General features: G+C 46.0%; 2 protein-coding genes across 3 annotated transcripts; one reads left to right on the forward strand and one right to left on the reverse strand.

Annotated features, from left to right (window-relative positions):
* The first annotated feature begins 18 nt into the window (after positions 1–18).
* Positions 19–14,150, forward strand: LOC146037030 (mannose-1-phosphate guanyltransferase beta-B-like). Of its 2 annotated transcripts, none has more exons than XM_083160893.1 (9): positions 19–150; positions 5,289–5,488; positions 6,372–6,461; positions 8,464–8,543; positions 9,486–9,601; positions 11,283–11,380; positions 11,733–11,801; positions 13,099–13,157; positions 13,646–14,150. In XM_083160893.1, the coding sequence occupies exons 2-9, from the start codon at positions 5,297–5,299 to the stop codon at positions 13,764–13,766; spliced, it is 825 nt and encodes a 274-aa protein (XP_083017019.1). In that variant the 5' UTR covers positions 19–150; positions 5,289–5,296; the 3' UTR covers positions 13,767–14,150. The 2 variants fall into 2 exon arrangements, with proteins under 2 accessions (XP_083017019.1, XP_083017020.1); XM_083160894.1 differs by lacking the exon at positions 19–150 and adding an exon at positions 160–1,984.
* Positions 14,072–24,484, reverse strand: ASNSD1 (asparagine synthetase domain containing 1). Its single transcript, XM_083160892.1, has 7 exons — positions 24,347–24,484; positions 23,234–23,348; positions 20,437–20,490; positions 19,474–19,549; positions 16,745–18,257; positions 15,421–15,602; positions 14,072–14,425 (listed from the first exon to the last, which is right to left on the reverse strand). The coding sequence occupies exons 5-7, from the start codon at positions 18,164–18,166 to the stop codon at positions 14,170–14,172; spliced, it is 1,860 nt and encodes a 619-aa protein (XP_083017018.1). The 5' UTR covers positions 18,167–18,257; positions 19,474–19,549; positions 20,437–20,490; positions 23,234–23,348; positions 24,347–24,484; the 3' UTR covers positions 14,072–14,169.
* Positions 24,485–25,134: the final 650 nt, after the last annotated feature.

Raw genomic sequence — 25,134 nt, forward strand, 5'->3', positions numbered from 1 at the left:
AGACATGGGCAGTGTGATGAGATCGCGCATGCGCAGCAGCACCTTCTCGCCTTTTTACAGCCTAGATGGTCACGTGGTCTTCAGATCATCATCGCACTGTTACTGGCTTATATGCTGCTATATCCTCCTCCAGGGCCCGGGGAGAATAAGGTGATTCAATTGTCTATTATTATATATACATATGTAGTAGGCACAGGTCAGTCAGTCCGGCTTGCACATGCAGGAGGAACCATACAGTGTGGTTCCAGTGTTCACCATGGCGCTGGCAGTGCTGATATGTCACTTTTACTCACTGTCACAACTTTACTGCAACACAGGCAAATATGTATACAACTTAAATGGCCACTGCCTGCATTCAGCCTATCAGGGGCAATGTATTTCCTATATGTCCTATGTGGCTCTTGCTGTGTGTTATATCACACTGTGTGGCCCCTGATTGTTTTCACTAGAACTTCTCCAGACCTGTAAATAAAACTAATTTGTATCAATATTGTTTCAGTCTGTTCAATGAAAGATTCAACAGTATGCATGGCCAATGAGGAAAACTGTAGCAGGGCATGCTGGGATGTGTATGAGAAAAAGATTAACTAAGTGGAGCGCTTAAAACAAAATTGGTCAATTAAAAATTAATTATTTAGAACAATTGGGTATCACAATGATAAAAATAAAGGTATTCAATTAATAAAAGTATAATGTCGAAATAACATATATAATTAGTGCCTAGGCAGTGCAATAGATATAAAATCACAATAAACAATCACAGCTTTGATGTATTATATAAGTTTTGGGGTACAAAAACATCAAATTATTGGTATACTTATACCAGTCTCGCTTGTTCCTATAATGCTTCCATGTGGAAATATAAAATCCCCATGTAGGCTTGGTCCAAAGTCAAAACTGCTGGATATGAAGGGTGTCCATAAACCTGACTGGGTGAGGTAGCTTGTGTATTGTCATCCACTTTGGAAAATGGCTTTCCTCTTGGTTGAGATCCCAGAAATAAGCAGGTGGTGATTTCCCAGGTAATTGTATCCAGATGTGCCAATGGACTGGGGGTAAAGAGTTGGAGTGGAAGCTGGTCCAAGACGGGTAAAGTGCAAGTGTTCCCAAAACTCAGTCAACAGGAGTGCTCCTAACGCGTTTCGTTGTCCTCTGACAACTTTTTCAAAGGTATCGAGAAGGTTTGAAAAAGTTGTCATGGGACAATTCTCTCAGGATCCTGCACCCGTGTATTCAACCTTTAATGAGTGCGGCTCACTTAAGTTACTTATACTAGTAAGCCTGCTTGACGCAAAAGCTTTGAAAGATAGTCTGCTACCTTCTGTGTTTGTGTGAGAAAGAGATGTACTATAGCAGGAGTGGCCAACCCGCGACTCGCCAGCCACATGCGGTTTGCCCCCTTGTAATGTGCGGTTCCTGCTCCCACTGCTGCCCGTCCCCGTTCCCGTCCCCCCACTGCCGAATCCATATTTCTTCTGAGGGGAGGAGAGCGCGCATCGCACATCTCTCCTGGGCCGTCCGCCAATTAGAGCTTGCGGGCCGGCAGCCAATCAGGAGCCAGCCAGCGAGCTTTGATTGGTGGACGGCCCAGTAACAGGGAAGTGAGGGGGGAAGGAGACGGGACTGTCTGCACGCAGAGAGGCCGCTGAACTTGCCTCGTTGGAAGACTGTCGCCTGGGGGGATACTGAGGCTCTCTGCAGAACCCGAGCAGCAGGAAGCAGACCTAGAGTGAACCAGAGAGAGAGAAGAGGAAGCGTGACTTCCCTGCCAGCAACGTGCAGTGTCAGCTTCCCCCGCAGAGATACCGCACTGCATGTGCCAGGCGGCGAGAGGGTTAAACAATGGTGCAACAATAAACAAGAGTGTAGAAAAGTCCCAAGGCGCTATCCGTCCTTGCAGCCACCGACCCAAATGGAGGAGCACTCGGAACTCCTCACTGGCAGATGCTTTGGAACGAAGAAAGGTCTCGATGGCGCTGAACTGGTATGTCTCTCGAAATGTGTGTTGCTCGTGATTAAGGGCAAATAAGTATATGAAAAAACGTATTAGAATTTTCAAAGATTTGATTTAAACGAAGGTGTTCACAAAAAACACTTAGTGGGGGGGATTCGTACCCAAACTCACTGGTTAAATGTGTGGTAAAGGTGTATAAAGGTATCTTTTTAAGGGGTCCACCCGTGCAGATAGAATTAATATGAATACCAAGATGGTTGAACAATGTCCTAAATGGCGTACCATACTCACTGTATATACAGGAGCTTGAAGCCTGTATATACAGGAGCTTGACGCCTATAAAGGTTTCTTTTGTTGACACTTAGTACGAAAAATAGTCAGATATCACAAATCGGTGCCTACCGTACTCACTATGCAGGTAGGTTGGATAAACATATAGCGGTTTCTTTAAACGGAGCACGGTCTCTCAAATTCTTATCAGCCCCTTCCCAGGGGTATGCAGTATATACAAAGAGAGGAGGACCGGTCTCAGTAAAAGGATTTATTACTGGTACAACTGATATGTGGCCAATTGGCCAATAGCCACAAACAGATAGTCCAATAAACACAATAAAAACAAAGATTAAAACACTCACTTATCTTTTGGCAGAGAAGTGTGTGTTTTAATCTTTGTTTTTAATGTGCTTTAAGCACATGATTACAAATAGCATGCCCCTTCTTAGAAAATAAATCGGTACTTATGTAGTATCTGGGCTGCCGATTTTTTGATTGTATGCCTTAAGTTAAGGCATACAATCAGATGCGATGCGATGCGATATCGCATCGCATCGCATACGACCATGCGATGCGATGCGATGCGATGACCCGATTTTTCCATAGGATTCAATGTTAAAATGGACTGAGTCCATTTTAACATGAAATTCAATAGGAAAAAGGGGTCCTTTTCATACCCCTACTATCCAAGTGGGCATGGAGTTGGATATAAACCTGTGGCGAGCGTAGCGAGCCACCGAGCCCGAAGCGTGGCGAGCGAAGCGAGCCCCGCGAGGGGACGGTATTCTGTGTCCCCTCGCGGGGCTCGCTACGCTCGCCACGCTTCGGGCTCGGTGGCTCGCTACGCTCGCCACAGGTTTATATCCAACTCCATGCCCACTTGGATAGTAGGGGTATGAAAAGGACCCCTTTTCCCATTGAATTCTATGTTAAAATGGACTCAGTCCATTTTAACATTGAATCCTATGGAAAAATCGGGTCCATCGCATCGCATCGCATGCGATATGGTCGGGTGCGATGCGATGCGATGGACCCGATTTCAAAATCGGCAGCCCAGTTACTACATAAGTACCAATAAATCTGATATTTTGACACCAAACTTCCCCCCAAAAACCCTTTATTTCAAAAGATCACTTTCCTGTTCACCTAAAAAAGATGTCGAATGCAAAACGGCGAATCATGGCAAAAATCATGGAGAAAGCAGTTCTCCATCCTAGCATTGAATACACTCCCGGCGAATCCCAGTGAAAACCCCATTGAAATACTCCAGCGACTTGCAGCAAACATGAAACAGAGAACTGGCCGGCATTCGCGGTTTGCTTTCGGCGAACAGTGTACATTGAATAGGGTGAATCACATTTTCAGTGAAACAGATTCACCGCAAGGAGTGAAAACAGCCCGATTTGCCGAAAAAAAAGAAAACGGAGAATTGGGAGCATTGAATACTGGCCGCCTCTGACACAGCCCAATTCTGATGCTCCTCTAGGAGATTCCTGACCAGCGGGACGGTGCTGCTTCCAGATGGGGAGGAACACTGGGGACACCGGGCACCTGTGCTGCATCGCAGGGAGTCACCTTTTGGTCATGCTTGCCACATTAGGGCCTCTGCAGCTCTCGTCACAGCGTGCACCCCTGCTCTGTGTCAATCTGTGCCTGTGAGCCCCCTTAAGATTAACTGTCACTTATCAGCCTCCCCTGTCCCTTTAGGAGGTTGGTACAGTCCGCAGCCTTGTGGCTGTTAAGTTGAACCGTTAAGACAGTTTGGGATTAACCCATCTCCCCTGCAGGGGGGATTTCCTATATATAACTAAACTCTCCGTCTATGAGGGGAAGGAATTCCTATAAGTTCCTTCTGTAAGGGAATTAATTATTTTACATATTTATTACAATAATTATGCATTTCCGGGATGGAACACCTATACTTAGCGCCCACACCAGTAGCCGACAGTGGTATCGCTGCTTGTACGTAACGCTCACACCAGTTGCCGACAGTAGTAGCGCTGCTTATTCCTAACACCCCCCCACTTCTGAACGCCATGGCGACATCAGTTGGTGACAGTAGTAGCGCTTCTTATACATAACGCCCACACCAGTTGCCAACGGTATTACTCTGTCTCTCACACACTTTACCTTAATATGTGGCTGGCAGTTCATCCTCTCCTCCTTCTTTCAACAGCCCTGATCCTGTGTAGCCCCGCCTCCTCTGTGCCATGTAGCTCCGCCCCTTTTCAGGTCCTTGTGCAACCAATGTAGTAAAAGGGGGTTGGGAGCCAGGAGGGAGCTTTGTGCTGCCTGTGACACTGCCTGTCATATAATGTGGCAGGCACAGCAGCAGCCAGCCATAGAGGACAGCAGCGGAGAGAGCTCCTCCCTGGCCTCCATCCTCGCTGGGTGGCTGCCGATGGCCCTGACTGACATGGTTTCCAGCTTTCAATATATTATATGGGCTATTTCACATGCTCCGGCTCCTGCCGGGTGGCGAAATCTCGTTGGTATCCTGATCCCCACGGGGCTCCTGATCATTACAGCCTTACGCCTTCAGCATTAAGTATCATTTGTAGGCTACAAAGACTATTTACACCCAACTGTATCCCTAATAGGAGACATAGGTCCCTTTAGGACGTATGGTACAAGGGAACCTGTTGGCATCCCAATCCCCACAAGGACTCCTATTAGGGACAGTTAGGTGTCCCCCAACACCCATCGACACCTGCACCATTGACATTGTCACCACCAGCCCCAAGGCTGACATCACTTGGCCCTGCCCCCCATGCCGGAAAACGCCATGATTCGAGGGCCGCGGAGAGGGGGCTTAAATGCTTCATAATGCAGTGACCGCGTAATTTAAGCCCCACCCCTCACCGCGAACCCACGATTTACGGTAATTAAACCAGCGGGCAAGGGGAGAGCGGGGGCTATCACCAGAAAGAGGGAGACTTGCCCACCTTCCCGGGGGACTGGGAGAAGGACCCAATTTTCGGGAGGCTCCTGGCCATTCCGGGAGGGTAGGCAAGCCTGCATTTGGACCATGTCGACCTAATGAATGTTTTTTTTTTTATAGATTGAAACATGAAGGTCATTATCCTAGCTGCCGGCTATGGCACAAGGCTGCTTAAAGATTTGCAGGAAGCTAACCAAGAAGGATTTAGAGCTCTTATTGGTGTCCCCAAACCCTTACTTCCCATCGGAGGCCTTCCCCTGCTTTCTTATTGGATAGAGGCCTTCAGCGCAATAGAGGACACAAAAGACATTTTTGTCATTGTAAGTGTTTTCTCGTGTTGTTAGAAATATATAATTAGAAATAAAGAGAGCGCTATAGGTACTTCCACCTGGAAACCAATACAAGCCGTCCTTTAGGGCTACATATAATAAACACTACAATTATTACAAATATGTTTTTTTTTTTTTTTTTTTTAATTGACAGAATTTTGCAGTTAGAAACAGAAATTACTGATTCAAAGCATTTTACAATTGTACAGATGTATGACTGATATATATCACTCAAAGCAAGGGGGAAATTTAATAAGATGAGAGATCCATAAAGTGAGAGATTTGGTAAGAAATCTCCAGGTTTTTTTAAAGCGGCAATCATTTACACTGCAAAACTAGTTAGATTTTGCAGTGTAAATGATTGCCGCTTTAAAAAAAAAACCTGGAGATTTCTTAACAAATCTCTCACTTTCTGAATCTCTCATCCTATTAAATTTCACCCTAAGGGCTATTTCACACCCTCCGGCTCCTGCCGGGTGGCAAAAACCCGTATTCAGTGCAGCATTCAGTAGTTTATCATGGAGGGGATGGCCACAGCCTGGCAGCCATCCCTTCCAGTGGCGGGATCCGGCTGCAACCGTGCGGCCAGGCCGTGGCCGTCCCGTGTGAATGGACACAATAGTGTCCATTCACAACTAATGTGTGCGGCACGGCTCCCTGGCCATGCGGGATTTCACCGTCCGGCAGGAGCCGGAGTGTGTGAAACCGGCCTAAGTGTCCATCAACACTATCTCACTCGCCTCCACTAACAGGGTTCATTATAGCGCGTAGTAAGGGTTGTCTTCCATTACATTTCATTAGAATTATTTAGAAACCATCTTAAAAAATGTTATTAAATGAGACATTATATTTGCCCACAATTTTTATTTTACAGACCAATGACATCTATTACAATAAATTCAGAGACTGGACAGAAAACTACCCACGTGTCACATTGATTAGTGACGGAACAACCAATAATGAGGTCAGATTATAAAGTAGAACAGAACACTTCACCAATAGTGCAATAAAAAAAATGTGAACAAAGCTTTCTTTTATATTCTGATTTATTTCAGATGATGTTTATATTATGGTTATAACTAGCGTTATACCAAACCATCGCTTCTTGTGCCTCACTCATTGTTACACATATCTCCCAACATTTTGGTTTTATAAATTGGGGTGCTCGCGTGTCTGTGTCGCGCATGTGCCTGTAAAAGGGGTGTGGTCTATGTCATAGGGTGCTTAGCCTCATGGGGATGTCGCAGGCCACGCCCCCATTTTCCGTTGATACGTGGGCATGGGTAAGAGTTGGAGGGGAAATGGGGGGGAACCATTGGATCCTCTCAGGCCTGAGTTGATGCTTATTTGCTGCCTCAGTGTAGTTGAGTATAGGTTGACCCTGTCGTAAAAATTAACAAAATATATCTCTTGTGGGTTATTTCTCCAACAACGGATGTGGGGGGCGGGGGTCTATATAGTAAGCCGCAGAGAGAGATAAAGTACCAACCAATCGTCTCCAACACGTCATTTTTGAAGTAAATAGACCACCTGGTGAGAACTAGACTGTGAATTATGTCTTCATTTGTAAAGACACATACTGTATTCCCCAGGTTCTCAAACTCGGTCCTCAGGACCACACACGGTGCACGTTTTGCAGGTCTGCTCACAGAATCACAAGTAAAATAATCAGCTCCATCTGTGGATCTTTTTAAAATGTGTCAATGAGTAATGAATGCACCGGTACTCTTTACCTAGATGGGCGCCAGCGATTGAAATCGCGGGCGTCGGGGGTAAAAATCGCGGTCATCGCGGGCATCGCGGGTAAATCGGGATGCCCGCGATGCCCGCGATGACCGCGATTTTCCCATAGGAAACAATGTTAAAAAGGCTGATTGACCGCGATTTTACTGTTAAATGCCTCAATGGACCCGATTTGGCCATAGGAATCAATGTTAAATGGGCCACAGAGCCCAAATAGGCACAATTAACCCTTAAATGTCCCCCCCAATTTTTAACGCCACCCCACGATCCACGCCAACCCGAAGCGTGGCGAGCGCAGCGAGCCCGCGAGGGGCGGCGGTACGCGTCCTCCGACATTTTCATGCCCTACTATCCACTAGGGCGTGGAGTGAGAATAGAATAGTGTGGCGAGCGCAGCGAGCCACTGAGCCCGAAGCGTGGCGAGCGCAGCGAGCCCCGCGAGGGGACGCGGATACCTTCACAGGTAGACGCGTCCCCTCGCGGGCTTCACAGGTCGGACACCTGTGAAGCCCGCGAGAGGACGCGTATAACTGTGAAGGTATCCGCGTCCCCTCGCGGGGCTCGCTGCGCTCGCCACGCTTCGGGCTCGGTGGCTCGCTGCGCTCGCCACACTATTCTATTCTCACTCCACGCCCTAGTGGATAGTAGGGCATGAAAATGTCGGAGGACGCGTACCGCCGCCCCTCGCGGGCTCGCTGCGCTCGCCACGCTTCGGGTTGGCGTGGATCGTGGGGTGGCGTTAAAAATTTGGGGGGACATTTAAGGGTTAATTGTGCTTATTTGGGCTCTGTGGCCCATTTAACATTGATTCCTATGGCCAAATCGTGTCCATTGAGGCATTTAACAGTAAAATCGTGTCCATCGCGCCTTTTAACATTGATTCCTATGGCAAATCGGGAGCATCGCATCGCGGGTACATTAATGGCCGGCCGCGACGCGACCGACACGATTTCCATGTTTAACATGGGTTTCAATGGGAAATCGCGGGCATCGCGTCGGTCGCGTCGCGGCCAGACATAAATGTACCCGCGATGCCCGCGACGGGCGCCCAACTAAGTAAAGAGTACCAATGCACCTGTGCACCTGCTGGAAAACATGAACTATGTGGGGTCCTGAGGACCGAGTTTGAGAACCCCTAGTGTATGTACATATGACTGTATGTAGAGGTGCTATAACAGGTTACTGGGGAGCATTTTATCCGAATAACATTGTCTTGTGTGTAGGAGCGTTTGGGTGCGGTCTCCTGCCTCCAGCTGGTTATTGAACAATGTACAATAGATGACCATGTCGTTGTTATTGGAGGGTGAGTGCTACTGTCATTGTATTATATTGTTTGTTCTCGCTCTGCCTTTGTTTAGATATTTTTAGGGGTAAGTTTCCAGACAGAATGAAATCTGGATACGAGGTGCACTGAATATATCTGTGGCATATTTTAATTTCACCTATGACCTTTTGTTCCTTTAAACTTAATATCTTGTGCTGCCTGTCCCCCCCCCCCCCCACACACACACACACACACATTCTGGCACAGGCAGGGAGGCTTCCATCTCCCTGCCTGCCGCCGTCCCCCAGCTCCCTGTGTCAAAAAAAATTGAATAGGGTGACATGGAGGGCTGTCAGTGAATGCTCCAGCTCTCCGGAATGCAGCGAATCCTAAACAGGATTCGCTGCACATGCCGAAAAAAGGCATTGAATACTGCCCAATGTTGGACTGGCGGAAATAGCGGCCGCCGTCTATTCAATGCTGCAGTTTCTGACAGCATTGAAGGCAGATTCCGACAAAGCAGATCCATTTTATCAGAAAAGGCCGCGGATTGTCAAATTCAGGGCCGTTTTCTGACAATCCGTGGCAGTTTCCAGCGACAAACCCACTTTCCGACACTCAATAGCAGAACATTGAATTGCGGCTTTTGAGTTTCAGTCGAGCTGGATGAAAATGGCCCAGGATTCTGACTGCCGGGACGTTCTGTCAGTCAGAATCCGGAATTGAAAACCGCCCTAAAATGCACATTCAAGTGAAAAAGATAATGCAATCCGAGCAGCACAGGACCTGTTTAGTACAACTGTCTGTGGCAATAGTGTAAGAGGACATATCTGTATGTTATTACACATTTGTGCTTTTGGTACATTAATGTTCCCCAAACTGAATCTGAAACTTTTACAGTCTACATGCCACTGCTCAAACAGTGCAAATGTGTAATCTACAGTCTGGACCTACACTATAAATGTTGTTTTGATTTTTTAGAGACACCATATTTTATGAGGATTTCCATCTACAGGATGTTATCAGAAAATACAAAACCCTTTACCAGAGCAACAAGGAGGCAAGCCTGGTGTTATCGTACATCTGCAAGGAAGAGGGTAAAGGTTTCATTCTACCATTACTTGCACCTTCCACAAAAACACATTTTTATGCTCCTTGTACACTGGGGGGAATTCAGCTGTTACACCAGTCATCTGTTTGCTGCGATAGCTGTTTTCCCGGCAATCGCGCCTGCTCAGACTAGAAAGGCTTCTATGAACTGGAGCAATTCAATTGTTTTATTCAGACAAGTATGTGGATGTGAATAAGGTGGGTGGAGCTTGAGGTGGAGCAACAAGCATCTAGGCCGAGGGGGAATGGGGGTTTGAACGGTGCTGCAGAGCCTGTTCCTAGAAATTTTGGATACAATCTCTTATTATTCCTTCTAATATTTCCCCCACAATGGATGTAACGCTGACCGGTCTATAATTGTCAGGGTTAGTACAAGTATTCCACCTGTACGGTCGGTGCAGATAAACACACCGTAGGTTCTGCTTGTGCATGAGCACTAGAGGGATATGGACACCTCTTCTGTGTCTGCGTGGGCGCTGTCTAGAGGTCATTAATATATAGGAGATGTGGTTATACCACTTTAACACCAAAACTGCCGGGTTGTTCCCTTTTACACCGGCGTCCCCCGGCATTATGTCGGGTGGGCGACACCCAGTGAAGTCAGGCCCTAAGCCGGCGCTTGGAGACGACATCATCTCCAAGTGATGGGAAACCCGCCGACCGACACGCTGGGGGCAAGCCCAGAACCCAGGTAAGCTGCTGGGCTGCCCCCAGCCTCCATCCATGAGGTGAATGGATGCTGCCCAGCTGCTGTCTGCATAGTACCGCAGAGAGGCTGTACACAGCCCCTGCCCAACCTCCGGACTGACCTCAGGGTGCTGCGGTCCAGAGGTTGGGGCTCCCTGATTGGTGGAAATGGCCCTGTGTCCAACCCTGAACATTTGCCGGGTCGGACACCGGGTAACAGGACCCGGGTTATTTTTTTTTACCCCTTTTACACCAAGCCCCGGCCCGGACTGGAGCGGCAATAACCCGGGTCGCGGCTCTGGTGTAAAAGGGGAATTACTAATATCCCCTTTTACACCAGAATCATGAATTTGAACACAGGAAATTGCCAGGGCTCACCCTGCCTCAGACCCCATTTACACTGCACTTCAATCTGGTTATTCCCTGGTAATGCCCTTTTACACTGAAAATGGATCAGCCCTGCCTTTGCTGCGGTCATTAAAAATGACCTTTTGGGGCTGTTTATGATGAGGTCGCAAGAAAGGCGACAGGAAACTTCAAGTTTTTTATGTATTATTCTGAAAATGTTAATAAATTTGTAATATGTATATAGATGTTATACATTCTCATAATGTGTTGCTGCAGATGAGGCTGTAAATACAGTGTGGAGAGTGCAGGCAGCACAGACTTGCTGTAGTGTAGGGTACAGGCTATAACCAGCCTGGTCTCCGGCAGATGACATCATCTGCCAGAGCCACAGAAGCACCAATCAGCTTCTCGCAACGTTCTCCGGGTCAAATAACCCAGGTAAGTACCATTTACACAGCCCCTACCCCCGGATAAGCCCCGTGTCCCTTTTCCACGTTGTTATTTTATTTTTTTTTCAGCCCATTTACACCAAGCCCCGGCCCAGACTGGAGCAGCAATAACCCGGGTCGAGGCTCTGGTGTAAAAGGGGTATAAAGCGTAGTTTGGAAATTAACCAAATTCTGTTCCAACCAGAGACAAGTAAATATGGGATCTTGGAAACGGATGAAGACCAGAGAATCACAGCTGTAAAGGAAAAGCCTCCTGCCACGGATACAGTATCAAGACAAGCAGTAAGTCTTATTCCAAACCATATTTCAGGATTCAAACCCCAGGCTTGTCCGTGAAGGAGGTCACCGCGTATAGGGAGGGGCCTTGCAGCACTCCCCCGTATTTCTCAGCTAGCCCGTCTCTATGTGGCCTCACTGGACCATCAGACCATCAAGCACTTCTGGCATTTGCCAGATAGTCAGTTCAGCCCTGAGTATAGAAGTGTCACGAGTTCAGGACAGGTTTTTAAAGTAGTCAAATACTTCAAAGTTTTTGTTTCTGTTAAGTTAGCAATTAACGGATTCACTTTTAAACAATCCAAAGCTTTAAATCCTCATATTCTGGATTTATAATGATAATTTTTGTGTTTTTTAGTGTCCTTGTTTTTACCTGTTCTCAAAACACGCACTCCCATGTGTACAAACGTTTCTTACTGAAAAAAAGGTAAGTACTTGTATTACAGAGATATATCCTGTTCTAATGTACTGTATACAGTCATCCACGTCAGTTCTGCTCCTCCACAGATGCTTTGGAAACCTGTATTTTTAAATATATATTAATTCTAGATTCATCATCATCTATAATTATTATTAATAACAACTTAACTGGATGACATGGTTTTCCAAAAATGTACCCAAAGAGTATTTTTATTTTAATTATCAGATGTTATAGCTTTTTATTTATTAACAAATATGCTGAAAATTATACTGAAGGGGCCTAATTCAGCTCGGCCCACTAAAGTGCTAAAATAGACATTCCTAGATTTTAGCACTCCTGTGTATGTGCGGTCTAAGTGATGTGGTAGGGTGGCACATGTACCCTTTGCTGTCCCGTCTGTCGGTGTTTTAACAGTCAGGATCCTGACGTCGGGTAAATGACTCTTGGGATCCCGACTGTCGGGACCCGGGACCCCATCCGGCACCCCAGGAATAGAAGGGGACTACATTCATTATCTGCAGAGCACTCGCATTTCTGCGATGCTTTTGCAATTGCTTCTTGTGGAAAGTTCTTGTCTTATGTTGCAAATTAGGCCCAAGGGTTGTTAGTAAAATTAGGGGTTACATATTTGGATCATTTCTAAAAAAGATACAAATACATTTTTTTAAGGCTGACTGTAATAAAATAGATGTAAAGTAATAAAAAAAAAAAGGTAATGTCATTTAAACTGCGTCATCATCTTCACAACATGGCCCTGATTCGGAGTTGACTGCTGATTGATGTGCAAATTTGCTGATCAAGTGATTATTTGTGCATGTGAACAGAACATTGCCCACATGCGTATGGACTGTAATTGCCATCCCCCCCCCCCCCTGCGCTTTTCTGGGAGTGTCAGAACAAACGGCGGCATGCCCAGGCAGTTTAGGGAGGGTCTGTGATGTCAGCAGTGGCCTCGATCATCCTGTCTCTGTCGCAGATAATCAGTAGGATCCTAGGCTGCAGATTGGATCACTACATGTAAGAGATGCCTCCTGCTGCATTACCATACTGCACTATCCAAGGAAGCTGCAGTTACAGCAACTACATGTGAATCAGGCCAATAGCGCATGTAATCCTGCCAGTAATGAGATGGTTATGGCAAAGTGTCATTACTAGCTGCAGTCATGCTGAACAAAGGCTGCACAGCGAATACGTGAATTCACAAGACGCTATGGAGTTATAGCACAGTAAATGTAGGAGTTTATGTGCTGTTCAGATGACAGAATCGCTGCAATTTCACATTTTATCACCTTATTTATCCCAGGAATCGCCAATAGAGGAAAAAGATGCTCCAGGTCACTTCCTGTCCTGGTTTGTGACAAGGTAAGAAAGCCAGGTTAGCGACATATATGGGGGGGGGGGGGAAACCGCATACGATATATCGCATGCGATCCTGCCATTTAGGAAGGTCCCAGGCAGCTGAAGGCGAGGATTGTGTGCGACTTATCTGAGGGGAGAAGTCACACAAGTGTATGGGAACTCTTTAGTCTGCAATTTGTAAAGTCGTAGAAATAATGTAATGTATACTTTGAGGGTGTGTGTGTGTGTGTGTGTGGGGGGGGGGGGGGCTTGTAATACTATTGTACGCATTTAAGGTTTTTTTCTTTCAATCTTGTACCCCCCCCCCCCCCTCTCCCTCATTAATGTTAAATGCAAAATTACTTCCTTTAAATCTCAATAAAAACAGATTATACCAAGAACATAATGCATGCTGGCTCACAGAGTCAGGCCAACTGGATCTTATTTATACCAAAGGGTGTGAAAAGGGAAACATTGCCAGTAACATCTCTCACCCTTCTTTTTTTTAATAGGAAACCAGTTTATATTTACCCAATATCTGGCCGCTTTGATGTTGGGAACTTGGAGTCCTACATAACTTGCAATGAATATTTTGAAGAGAAGATAAGAAATATTCCAAATTATCTTCAGTGACCAAGTGAAAAATGTTTCAGTGCACCTGAAGCCAAGATGCAATTTTCTAATCTGTTTTTTTTTTTTTTACTTGAAATATTATGACCAGGATTATGGACCATATTTATTAAGGGAGAGAGAGAGAAAGTACCAGTGACTTAGCTCCTGTCACAGTACAGGCTGTGTTTGAAAAATGACAGATAGGAGCTGATTGGTTGGTACCATTCCCATTTTCGCTCTCTCCGTGCTTTGATAAATATGAGCCTATGATTAAAAAAAAAAGCTGGAGACGTGTGTAATGCACTAACATCTAAAATGCAAATATATTTATCATCAGGTTACTTTTATTACATGTAAAATCGTTACAATAAAACAATGTATTCTTTGCAAGCACCTTTTAAGTGACCGCAGTGTATCCATGAGCTCAGTCATTTAGCCCTGTCTGCAGTCTGCTGCATTTGTCCGAAGCCTTTTCATTGCAGTTTTCCATTTTTGCAATTCTAGAACCAAACTGCATCGCTCTTTTGGGCAGCACAGAGGAGTTGCCAAGTCCCAGAGTCACAGCTGCCATGCGCAAAATCAGTTTTTCACCAAGCCCTCTGGGCAGAGTTAAGTTTACTTTGTCCCCGATTGGCAGAGAGTTCAGGAAAGACACCACGTCTTCATCAAGGAAGGGAAATCTGAGAAAAAGTCAAAATATACAAAGAGACAATAACATAATATGTAAAAACAGAAGGCCGCACATATCCCTCATTTACCCATGTAAAGTAGACTACGGGGGATATTGAATCAGCATCTTATCTGCATGGTAATTAGGGCACAGGATTGCTGCGGCAAGCATTATAGTTGCTTGAGGTTATGGCTGATGCTATGCGGGGGGGATTAGATGGGTATTTTAGGGGCATACAGGAGGACTATGACGATACCTAGAAACACTGAAGTAAAACCACAAATTCCCTAAATGTTGGGTCCCTGTGACCCACAAAATTTTGTCAAGGTCTGATTACTGAAGCGGTAATTTTCTCCAGACTCCATACTGGAACCACTAGAAACGGAACCCTAATCAACTGATTGAACCCATTTTAAATAATTGAACCCATTTTCCGGCCTGCTTACATATGGCAGATTAATGACCATTAAACAAAATGGATATGTAACAAAGACAAGAGGATGATTCAGTTTGGGTGCAATGTAACATTCAATTCATTAATACATGCATGACTGAGAAATTCAGTTGTTCCAGACACAGGCAATTGAACTGCTCCATCCAGCACCATCTAGTGGCAGTCTAGGGTAAAACAATAGCATCGTCCATAAATGGTTTATTAAAATGGCCAAAACTATCTTAAAAATAAAAAACACCGGCAGAGAAGCAGTGCAGGGCCGGGGCCAGTGTGATCAGCTATGTGTATCCCTTAATCATGGTGTAAAAATAAAATTAGAAAAAAATGATACATCTACTGAGGGGCTGGTGGTCACAGGGGCTACCAGCTGCTCCTGTGAACCCTTGTGCAGTAAAGTAATGCTGCAAAGGGTCAGCTCACATTATAGCACCAAAGGTCACAGAAGCAGGGAGCCCTGACGGAAATATTGGGTGGTGCACATGCCTAGCTCATGGTCGGAGTATTTTTCGAGAATGTGACTTACAAACCAACTACACAATTAAAAAGGTCACCTTGCTTCTTTGCTGTGGTCACCAATAACTCGGTCATCCCGGCCAAGGTTTCTGGAAGAGATCCGTTCTATTTCCATGCTCAGTTCCTGGAGGAGACCTTTGTATCCGCTTTTAAGGAACTGCATTCTGTGACGCGAGTATCCGGCAAGCTGCTCATCTGCTCCAATACCAGTTAGCACAACCTATAGTATGGGGGAAAGAGACAATGCAAAGGACAAGTAAACGAGACACCTCTGCAATACGGGTGTGGTATATGGTCCCGACAGTCGGGATCTCGACGTCGGGGTAATGACTGTCGGGATCCTGTCCAGCACCCTGCAATACAACACACATAATAATGCCAGCACCAGGACACCGGGAAATTACAGATCTTAGGACATTTGCCCTGGGGGTGACTTTCCTCTGAGAGGACAGCAGCAACTGCTTCACAAAGGAGAAACCTATTGTCTAGTAAGCAGTGATAACATTCTTATACCCTTTTTACACCAAAAATCCCGGATCCGACCCGGCATTTGGAAGAAGGATCCAAGTCGGATTTACTCACCCGCAGTGTAGACGGAGGCGGCGCTTGGAGATGACATCATCTCCAAGCGCTGGGACCGCGGTGATCCCCGCCGGATACACGATTGCCATGCTGGGGGCAGCCCAGCACCAAGGTAAGCCCCCATGCACCCCCCCCCCCCCCCCCGCTATCGTCCAGGAGGTGAATGGTTGCCGCACACAGGCACAGAAGTTAGGTCAGACAAACAAAGAGCAACCGGATTATACCGATCACGCAACTAGTACTTTCTAAATAAATGTACTAAAATCTGTATTAGGCCCATACACACAGGGCGATTTAGGGCTATTTCTAAGCAATCTAGTCAGATTAAACACAGATTGCTCAGTGTGTATACCCCCGGGTGATGCGATGCGTAGTTCCGCGCATCGCTATCAGTCAGATCGCCAGTGAACACCGATCTGTGCTAAGCACCTCGCTCAGCACAGGGCTCCCGTCGCTCTGCGAGTACGGGGCTTTAGGTTTGGTAAATCGTCACTTAATAAAACGGAACCAGGGTTGTTTTGAAACCGTTAAGTGATACAGGCCATACCAGTGCTCTGCATTTCCTTCATTTTAAATGCTGAACAGCGCCCATCAATGATCTTAAATCCATTTGGGAACTAGGGAAAAGCTGCATGTTAAATTCCCAATTTGCCAATCCTGAATTTTACAGATTCCCTAATGTCCAAGATCAGGGAACTGTCCCCAAAAGTGGTTACCTAGCTCCTGGAATGTGTTCCGCTATCAGACACAACCAAGGTGATTACCGCAAGGGCTGCTTACCTTCGTTGTGCTGGTATACGGTTTCATTTCTCCATTCCCAGCGAGTAGACCAATACCTCTAGCAGCAAACCAAACAGCACAGCCAATACTGTCATCCAGAACGGTTTCCAGGGGGCGGATTAACTGAGTTATACGCTGTTGCCTCATTAGTTTAAGCTCTTCTGGAGTGATGTTTATTTCAACAAAATTCCATATTCTCGTTGGGCTCAATGCCTTAAGTTCATCCAAACCCAACCTGCCCGTGATTCGATCAGGAACATCAAAAGGATGGAGAGTGTCGATTTGGCACGATAATGCAGAGCCGTCTTTCTTGAGCTTGATGCCTTTTGTTGAGGTTATCTTTGTATTTCGGGACTTCATCATAAATGCTACATTGAGAAGGTCAATAGGTTCGTCAGGTGGAACATGGCGATCAGCAAGAGCAGCCAACATCATGGAGTCAATTCCGCCAGAAAAAAGAATTGCGACATTGGCTCGTCTTTCAGCTCCTGAAACTGAGCAATCCTTTGTACGTGGCAGGTGAAGAACTCGTTTCCTCACTGCCTCACTTAAAACACTTACAAGGGCCTGCGCATTTTTCCTGTGTTCTCCTGACATCAGCATTGTAAGTTCCTCTACACTCACTTTGCTACAAGGTCTTACGCCATTTGATTCCAAAACTAATTCAGGGATTTCTAAGTTTAATGGAGAAATTGGGGTAACCAGTTTACCATCTCCACTCTCTAGTTGTATTAGATTCCTTGGAAGCTCATTTCTGATACATTTTCGGTCCTTGTCCTTCATTACGGTTTCTGTGAGCGATATCTCAGAAGCGGACATCCATGAATACAATGTTAAGGTTATAGACTTTGCTTGAACACAGGAGTCCAGGTCACACTTGAAAATACCAGACGCAGGAACTTCCTCCCACTGAAGGACATCAGATCCAGTAAGGGATTCAGTCACAGAGGTGAGACTCAAAGCCGCCTGAAGATTCTCACTAAACTTCCACAAGAGACTGCGACGACCAAAATAATCTCTTCCAAACCACAAGCAGTGGCTGCTTTTCTGATAGTAAATAAAAGACCAAGGTCCTTGTACTTTGGAAAGCAGGGACAATAAATCATGTTGATCCCCACAAGACACAAGATGTTCAAACATTACTTGAGTGTCATTCGCGACGTCTGAAATTTCCACGCCACCAAAGACTTCTCCATTCCACAGAAAAACATTGCCATGTGCGTCTTTTAGCGGCTGAGGCGTCAGTTCTCCTCTTAGGTGAAGAACATGACCCGAGAATAAACAGCTGTAGCCACGAGACGGATCACTGCTGATTATCTGCCGGCTGGTGTCCGGTCCTCTGCGTCTGAGGTTGCTGTTCACTTGAGGAGAAGTTATGTCCCCATGACAGGTTAAACTGACCGAACAGCATATCCCGCACATCTTGATATCCGCAGGACGACTTAATTCTCAACTTCAGTTTTTTCAGCATTCTCGAGAGTCTGATAAGTAGGTTTCATGTCGGCCAATGTTTCTGTCAAGTACAAAATATTTGTAAAGCGATTAAAGTCAGTATCTTAAAAAAGCTAAATGGATTACGGCTAACATATTTAAAATAAGAAGTACAGAAGGTGTCCCAGATGGAGATTGTGACTGCAGAAGCCCCACAGCCAACATGGTGAGTGTTAGTATGTCGAGGTCTGTTATGGGGCCTACACATGGGAGATTTGGGGGGGGGGGGGGGGTTAGGTAGCGCTCCCCACGGGTTCCATTCCCACCATGGCCCTAAGTGTGGATTTTGTATATTCTCCCCGTGCTTGCGTGAGTTTCCTCTAGTTTCCTCCCACATTCCCAAAATATACTGGTAGGCTAATTGGCTCCCAACAAAATTAACCCTAGAATGTCTATGTGTGCGTTTACATGTGGTAGGGGATATAGAGTGTAAGCTCCACTGGGGCAGGGACTGATGTGACTGTTCAACTATTCTCTGTACAGCGCTGCAGAATATGTGTGCGCTATATAAGAAAATGTAAATAAGAAATAATAGCCCCCTTGTTGGCAGACTGTATTTCCCTAGTCAGGATAAGTAAGCAAACCAATGCTATTTTACCCCAAAAATTGTTCTATTAAAAAATGTTTTCATGGTATCATTTGTTTTGGCACCACCCCGATATTGATTTGTGGTCTTGTCCAGTACAAACAGGACTAAGAATAGGCTCAACAATGGGCGAGAAATGCCTTAGCGGTGAAGATGGGGTTCAGCTGTAAACAGGTAGGGGTCATTAAGTAATTTAGTAAATATACCCCTGATGCAGTAATCCGCACTGGTGCTCCAAATCACAGGTATTAGGGGGTATTCAATTAAATCCATTTTTTCTAGGCTAGCCAGAAACGCCAGACTTTACTATTCAATTGTGCCCGTTTTCAGATGATTTCGGTCACGTTTCGCAGTTACACTGTTTTTAACGATCTAAACTGCATCAGCGATACAGGACTATACGATACGTCCGCAATTTCAACAAAAGCACATGGATCGGTAAAGTCATCTGATGATCCATGTGTTTTTCGAGCGCGCCAGATTTTTTGTCTAGTCGAACAATCAGCACTTGAATTCAATATTAATTGAATACCCCCCCCCATCGTCTGAGTTCATTAACTAAAATCGGTTGTGGAACTCATCTAGAATTGGTGTGGGTGTATAATAGTGTCCTGCCCCATAACCTACAGATACATAAATAATAATCACTCACTTTGGCAATCACTCAGGGTTTTGGTCTTGTCTGCGAGGAAGTAAATGTCGCTGTTCCGCTGTTGTCTATATACCCGCTAGAATAAGAAATGGAGAAACATATTACTACTATAAAATACACACACAGGGTCAGACTGGCCCACAAAGGAAGCCCCTGGTAGGCCCCACTGCCAGGGCCCCCCACCCCCTCCTCTAGGGATCAGCCTCCAGACTGTGAATGAAGCGACATTATACTGGACAGGACAATGGTGTCGCCTCTACAGTGCGGGGCAGTTGGTGATCTGTCATTGGCCGGATTTTATCCCTGAAGTGAGGGGACACCAGAAATATGTACCGCTAAGTGGAGAGTGTATGCGGGAAGCCACTACTACTGGATTACCGTCTCCAACAAAGTCACTGTAATCATCTGGGATTAGGGGGTATTGTTAGGAAACCCAATTTTTTCATTTCAACAAGAAGACTGGAGACCCTCTTAATTCAGCAGCACTGTACTCAATTCCCAGACCCCAGTCTAACCCCAGGAGTGAGCGCAGTAATACAATATACTGCAGGGATGTGGAACCTTCGGCCCTCCAGCTGTTGTTGAACTACACATCCCAGCATGCCCTGTAAAAGTTTTAACATGGCCAAATAGCAAAACAGTAGCAGGGCATGCTGGGATGTGTAGTTCATCAACAGCTGGAGGGCTGAAGGTTCCCCCGTCCTTGATCTCTGTGCTAATGCTCTCTTGCTGCATCCAAAGATGCAGCATTAGATCAAGAGCACAAACATCGGACAGCACATCGGACATCTGCGTAACACTGTCGGATAAACGGTCACGCACGCTGCAGCTTACAGGGCACTGTGACCGATGCACGTGCAATCCACCAACAAATGGCAAAATCATCACAAGGGCACTGTGATTTACAAGGACCGGGTACGGAGCCGCTGTATGGACAAACTTCACAAACCCACAACCACTTACCCGATCTTTCTTCAAATTGGATATTTCATCAAGAAGCACTTTCTGTTCCCTAAACTGAAACATGGAAAATATTATTGAGATTGTCCTTATGTCTTCATGTGTGAACATACTACATCCTCATTGTTTATTGGTACGGTCATGGGGTGTGGTATAGTGACAGGAGACCATCGAGATTTTGATGGTCAGTATACCGAAATCCCAACTGCCGGTAAGGAGGGGGGGGGGGGGATTACCCACAGTGATGCCCGATATAAGTGTACAGATATGACAAACATGATAACATTGGTTTGATTGGTTGCTATGGGCAACATCCCATCTTCAATAAAACTCCCATCTTAGTAAATTTTCCCAATGTGTCAAAGATGAACAGAGTTAATGTAATGCACAATTAAATAAGAGTAATTTTGCGAATAGTAGCGTAAGCGAGTAATGATTATATGGGCGATTACCAACCAGTTACATGAGGGAACCGACAGGAGAGTTACATCTGTACTCCTGAAGTGTGTTGGATTTCAGGTACAATGATGGCTTGCATATATTCCCCAGGTAAACGCCGCCCGACCAAACCCCTCCCCCCGCCCGCGCCTGAATCCCCATGTTACAATACGAGCGGGTGTGTACGCATACGTCTGCACAAGAAACGTTAGCCTATACTTACTGTACTTTTCTCATGGACGGTTGGCGACAAATTGCGTTCGCAGGTGTCCGTCCAGCATTTCCATGGGCGCGCCCACCATTTTTTTTGTTGGCACGCCCATGAAATACTGGGTGGACCTAAATTACTGCCCCCTGCCGGATAATCATTTTGCAAACGTACCAGCGAGTGTAAACATCTGGAGGATTTCTCACAGAAGAGGGTTCTTCAGATCCCTTTCCCGCAGCATGAGCGCTAGGTAAGATTCCCTGGAGGAGTCAGATGTGATGGGGAGGCGACTCACAGGGATAGTGATCATCTCTAACACTGCCCCTACTAGGGCATGAAGTACCACCTGTCGGCACAAAATACCACCTGTCGGCACGAAGTACCACCTGTCGGCACAAAATACCACCTGTCGGCACAAAATACCACCTGAAAAACTCATGTTGACCTATTGACTCTCGGCCTTCCCATTGCCGGCCTAATGCTTGTGTCGACCTTCCAACCCTGTCGACCTTAGCTATGTAGACCTATTTCATATGTCAACCTAAGCCATGTCGACGGCCCAATGCATGTTGACCTAAATAGGCTCATCCTGCTGACTGTAATCCCTTAACCTACGGTGCACAGCATACAGTGCACAGCACACAGCATACAGTACACAGCATACAGTACACAGCATCCAGTACACAGCATCCAGTACACAGCATCCAGTACACAGCATCCAGTACACAGCATACAGTACACAGCATACAGTACACAGCATACAGTACACAGCATACAGTACACAGCATCCAGTACACAGTACACAGCATACAGTACACAGCATACAGCATACAGTACACCAGCATACAGCACACAGCACACCAGCACACCAGCACACCAGCACACAGCATACAGTACACAGCACACCAGCATACAGCATACAGCACACCAGCATACAGTACACAGCACACAGCACACAGTACACAGCATACAGTACACAGCACACAGCACACCAGCATACAGTACACAGCACACCAGCATACAGTACACAGCACAACAGCACACAGCATACAGTACACCAGCATACAGTACACCAGCATACAGTACACCAGCATACAGTACACCAGCATACAGTACACCAGCACACAGTACACCAGCATACAGTACACCAGCATACAGTACACCAGCATACAGCGCACAGCATACAGCGCACAGTACACCAGCATACAGTACACCAGCATACAGTACACCAGCATACAGTACACCAGCATACAGTACACAGCATACAGTACACAGCATACAGTACACCAGCATACAGCATACAGTACACAGTACACAGTACACAGCACACAGTACACCAGCATACAGTACACCAGCATACAGCACACCAGCATACAGTACACCAGCATACAGTACACAGCATCCAGTACACCAGCATACAGCACACAGTACACAGCATACAGCACATCAGCACATCAGCACATCAGCATACAGTGCACAGCACACAGCGCACAGCGCACAGTACACAGCGCACAGTACACAGCGCACAGTACACAGCGCACAGTACACAGCATACAGTACATCGGCATACAGTACACAGCATACAGTACGCAGTATACAGCATACAGTACACCGCACACAATACACCGCATACAGTACACCGCATACAGTACACCGCACACAGTACATCGGCATACAGTACATCGGCATACAGTACACAGTACACAGCATACAGCATACAGTACATCAGCATACAGTACACCGCATACAGCACACAGTACATCAGCATACAGTACATCAGCAGAGAATCCGGACAATTCCCTATTCTCCCAACGCTCGAGTTGGAGAAATCCAACATGTTCAAATTTGCCAATTCCGCTCCACAAACGATGGGTAGTGGTGGATCTGGGATTTTGCCGATTTCCAGATGGATCACCGACAACCAGACCGGGGAATTGCGGCTGAGATGTAGGACCGGCATTACAGGTGTCTGCAGATTGGAAATAACCGCCACAGAGATTTTGACATCCACAGAAATGAGAGGCTGAAACCCCTACTTTATGTTTGTTTGGGCAGCAATGACTTTAGGTTTTGTCATTCTCCCTTAGCGCAGAACAGGGCACATTTTAATATTAATTTAGCAGGATGCATCAATGAGGATTCCATTACTCTTACCCGAGCAGAAAACTCTTCTTTCTGTCCGTCTGTCCAGCTGCTGATGTCTCCTGTACCTCCGGTAATAGATCCGGACATGTTCACAGCATATGGGAGATGCAGCCGACAATCCGGCCTATAATAAGATTATAAACAGGCGATAACGGATGATTAATGACTAGCTCCAACAGAACCTGCAGGACAGCAGTCTGAGGGCGAGGTAGGTACCAGGCAACGCCAGCCGTTCTAGTAACAAGCAGAAAGAAGGCCTAAAACAGGCTCTTATGACAATTCTCTAAAATCCCTTGGGATTGGCTGTCTAGACACCGATATCCGGCATTTCTGGCAGACGTGCACCGCATGCCAAACATCCGGCTGACATGATGGAAGTGAACATCGACTGATGACCGTACGCTAGTTTCCGCTTCATGTGCTAGACTCATGTGGCCCTAAAAAACATTAGTGCGATTATATTTACCTTTGTCTGCATATTGCTATTTTATTGTGAATACTTGTAAGGTTTTTTTTATATAAACCAACTTAGGAATCAAAACCATACAACTGGATCAAAGAGAACATGCCTGGTGCTAGTGGGCCGGTGATAGTGGGCCAGTGCTAGCTCGCAATGCTTCGGGCACGGTGCCTCGTTGCGCTCGGCACACTATTTTATTCTCCCACCACGCCCTAGTGGATGGTAGGGCATGAAATACAGGCTGTCGGCACATGTCGGCTCAACAAAAAAAAACAGTGAAAAACCCCATGTTGACCTTTTGACTGTTGATCTAATGACCTGTCGAACTAATGACCTTTTGACCTAGAACTGTGTCGACCATTTCCCATGTCGACCTAATAGTGTCAACCTTTTCCCATGTCAACCTAATAGTGTCGACCTAGTGACTGTCGACCATCATGCTGTAGACCAAATGACCACATCCCTACTAGATATATACTGAGAAAAAAGCATCCTATGTCTACAAATGGTTTAAATTAAAAAAACATCTACTTAGGGAGGGAATATAGATTGTAAGCTCCACTTGGTCAGGGACTGATGTGAATGGTCAACTATACTCTGTACAGCGCTGCGGAATATGTGTGCGCTATATAAGAAACTGTTAATAAATAAATAATACTTACTGTATACGACCCACAGCATGCACACAGATCCACAGACCAGGAAGGGAGGAAGACACTGCCCATGTGACCAGAGTAATATGATGCACTTCCTGGAGGTGTGGCCTGCATATCCATGGAGACCGGCCGGCTTGCGTTCCACAGGACAGGAAGCATCTGTGTGCCAGTAGTGAGTCAGGTCTCTGAATGGAAATTGAACTGAACAGAGAATGAATCACTGATGGAAAAGCTCAAGGTTTGAAGGAAAACACCATGTGAAAGAAAAGAAGAATAAATGTATAAATGTTTATTAACCATAGTTACCTACCCTCCTGCATTCTGCAGGAGACTCCCTGGCATAGCAGCAATCTCCCTCTCTCCCTCATTAGTCTAGCAATCTCCCTCATGTCACCTAGCCCACATTACACTGTTACACCATAGTTACCTCCCCCCTGCATTCTGCAGGAGACTCCCTGACATAGCAGCAATCTCCCTCTCTCCCTCATTAGTCTAGCAATCTCCCTCATGTCACCTAGCCCACATTACACTGTTACACCATAGTTACCTCCCCTCCTGCATTCTGCAGGAGACTCCCTGACATAGCAGCAATCTCCCTCTCTCCCTCATTAGTCTAGCAATCTCCCTCATGTCACCTAGCCCACATTACACTGTTACATCATAGTTACCTACCCTCCTGCATTCTGCAGGAGACTCCCTGACATAGCAGCAATCTCCCTCTCTCCCTCATTAGTCTAGCAATCTCCCACATGTCACCTAGCCCGCATTACACGGTTACATTTTTGGGGAAAAAA

The sequence above is a fragment of the Crinia signifera genome, chromosome 9 (genome assembly GCF_055691185.1).
Source record: "Crinia signifera chromosome 9, ASM5569118v1, whole genome shotgun sequence".
Classification (NCBI taxonomy): Eukaryota; Metazoa; Chordata; class Amphibia; order Anura; family Myobatrachidae; genus Crinia; species Crinia signifera.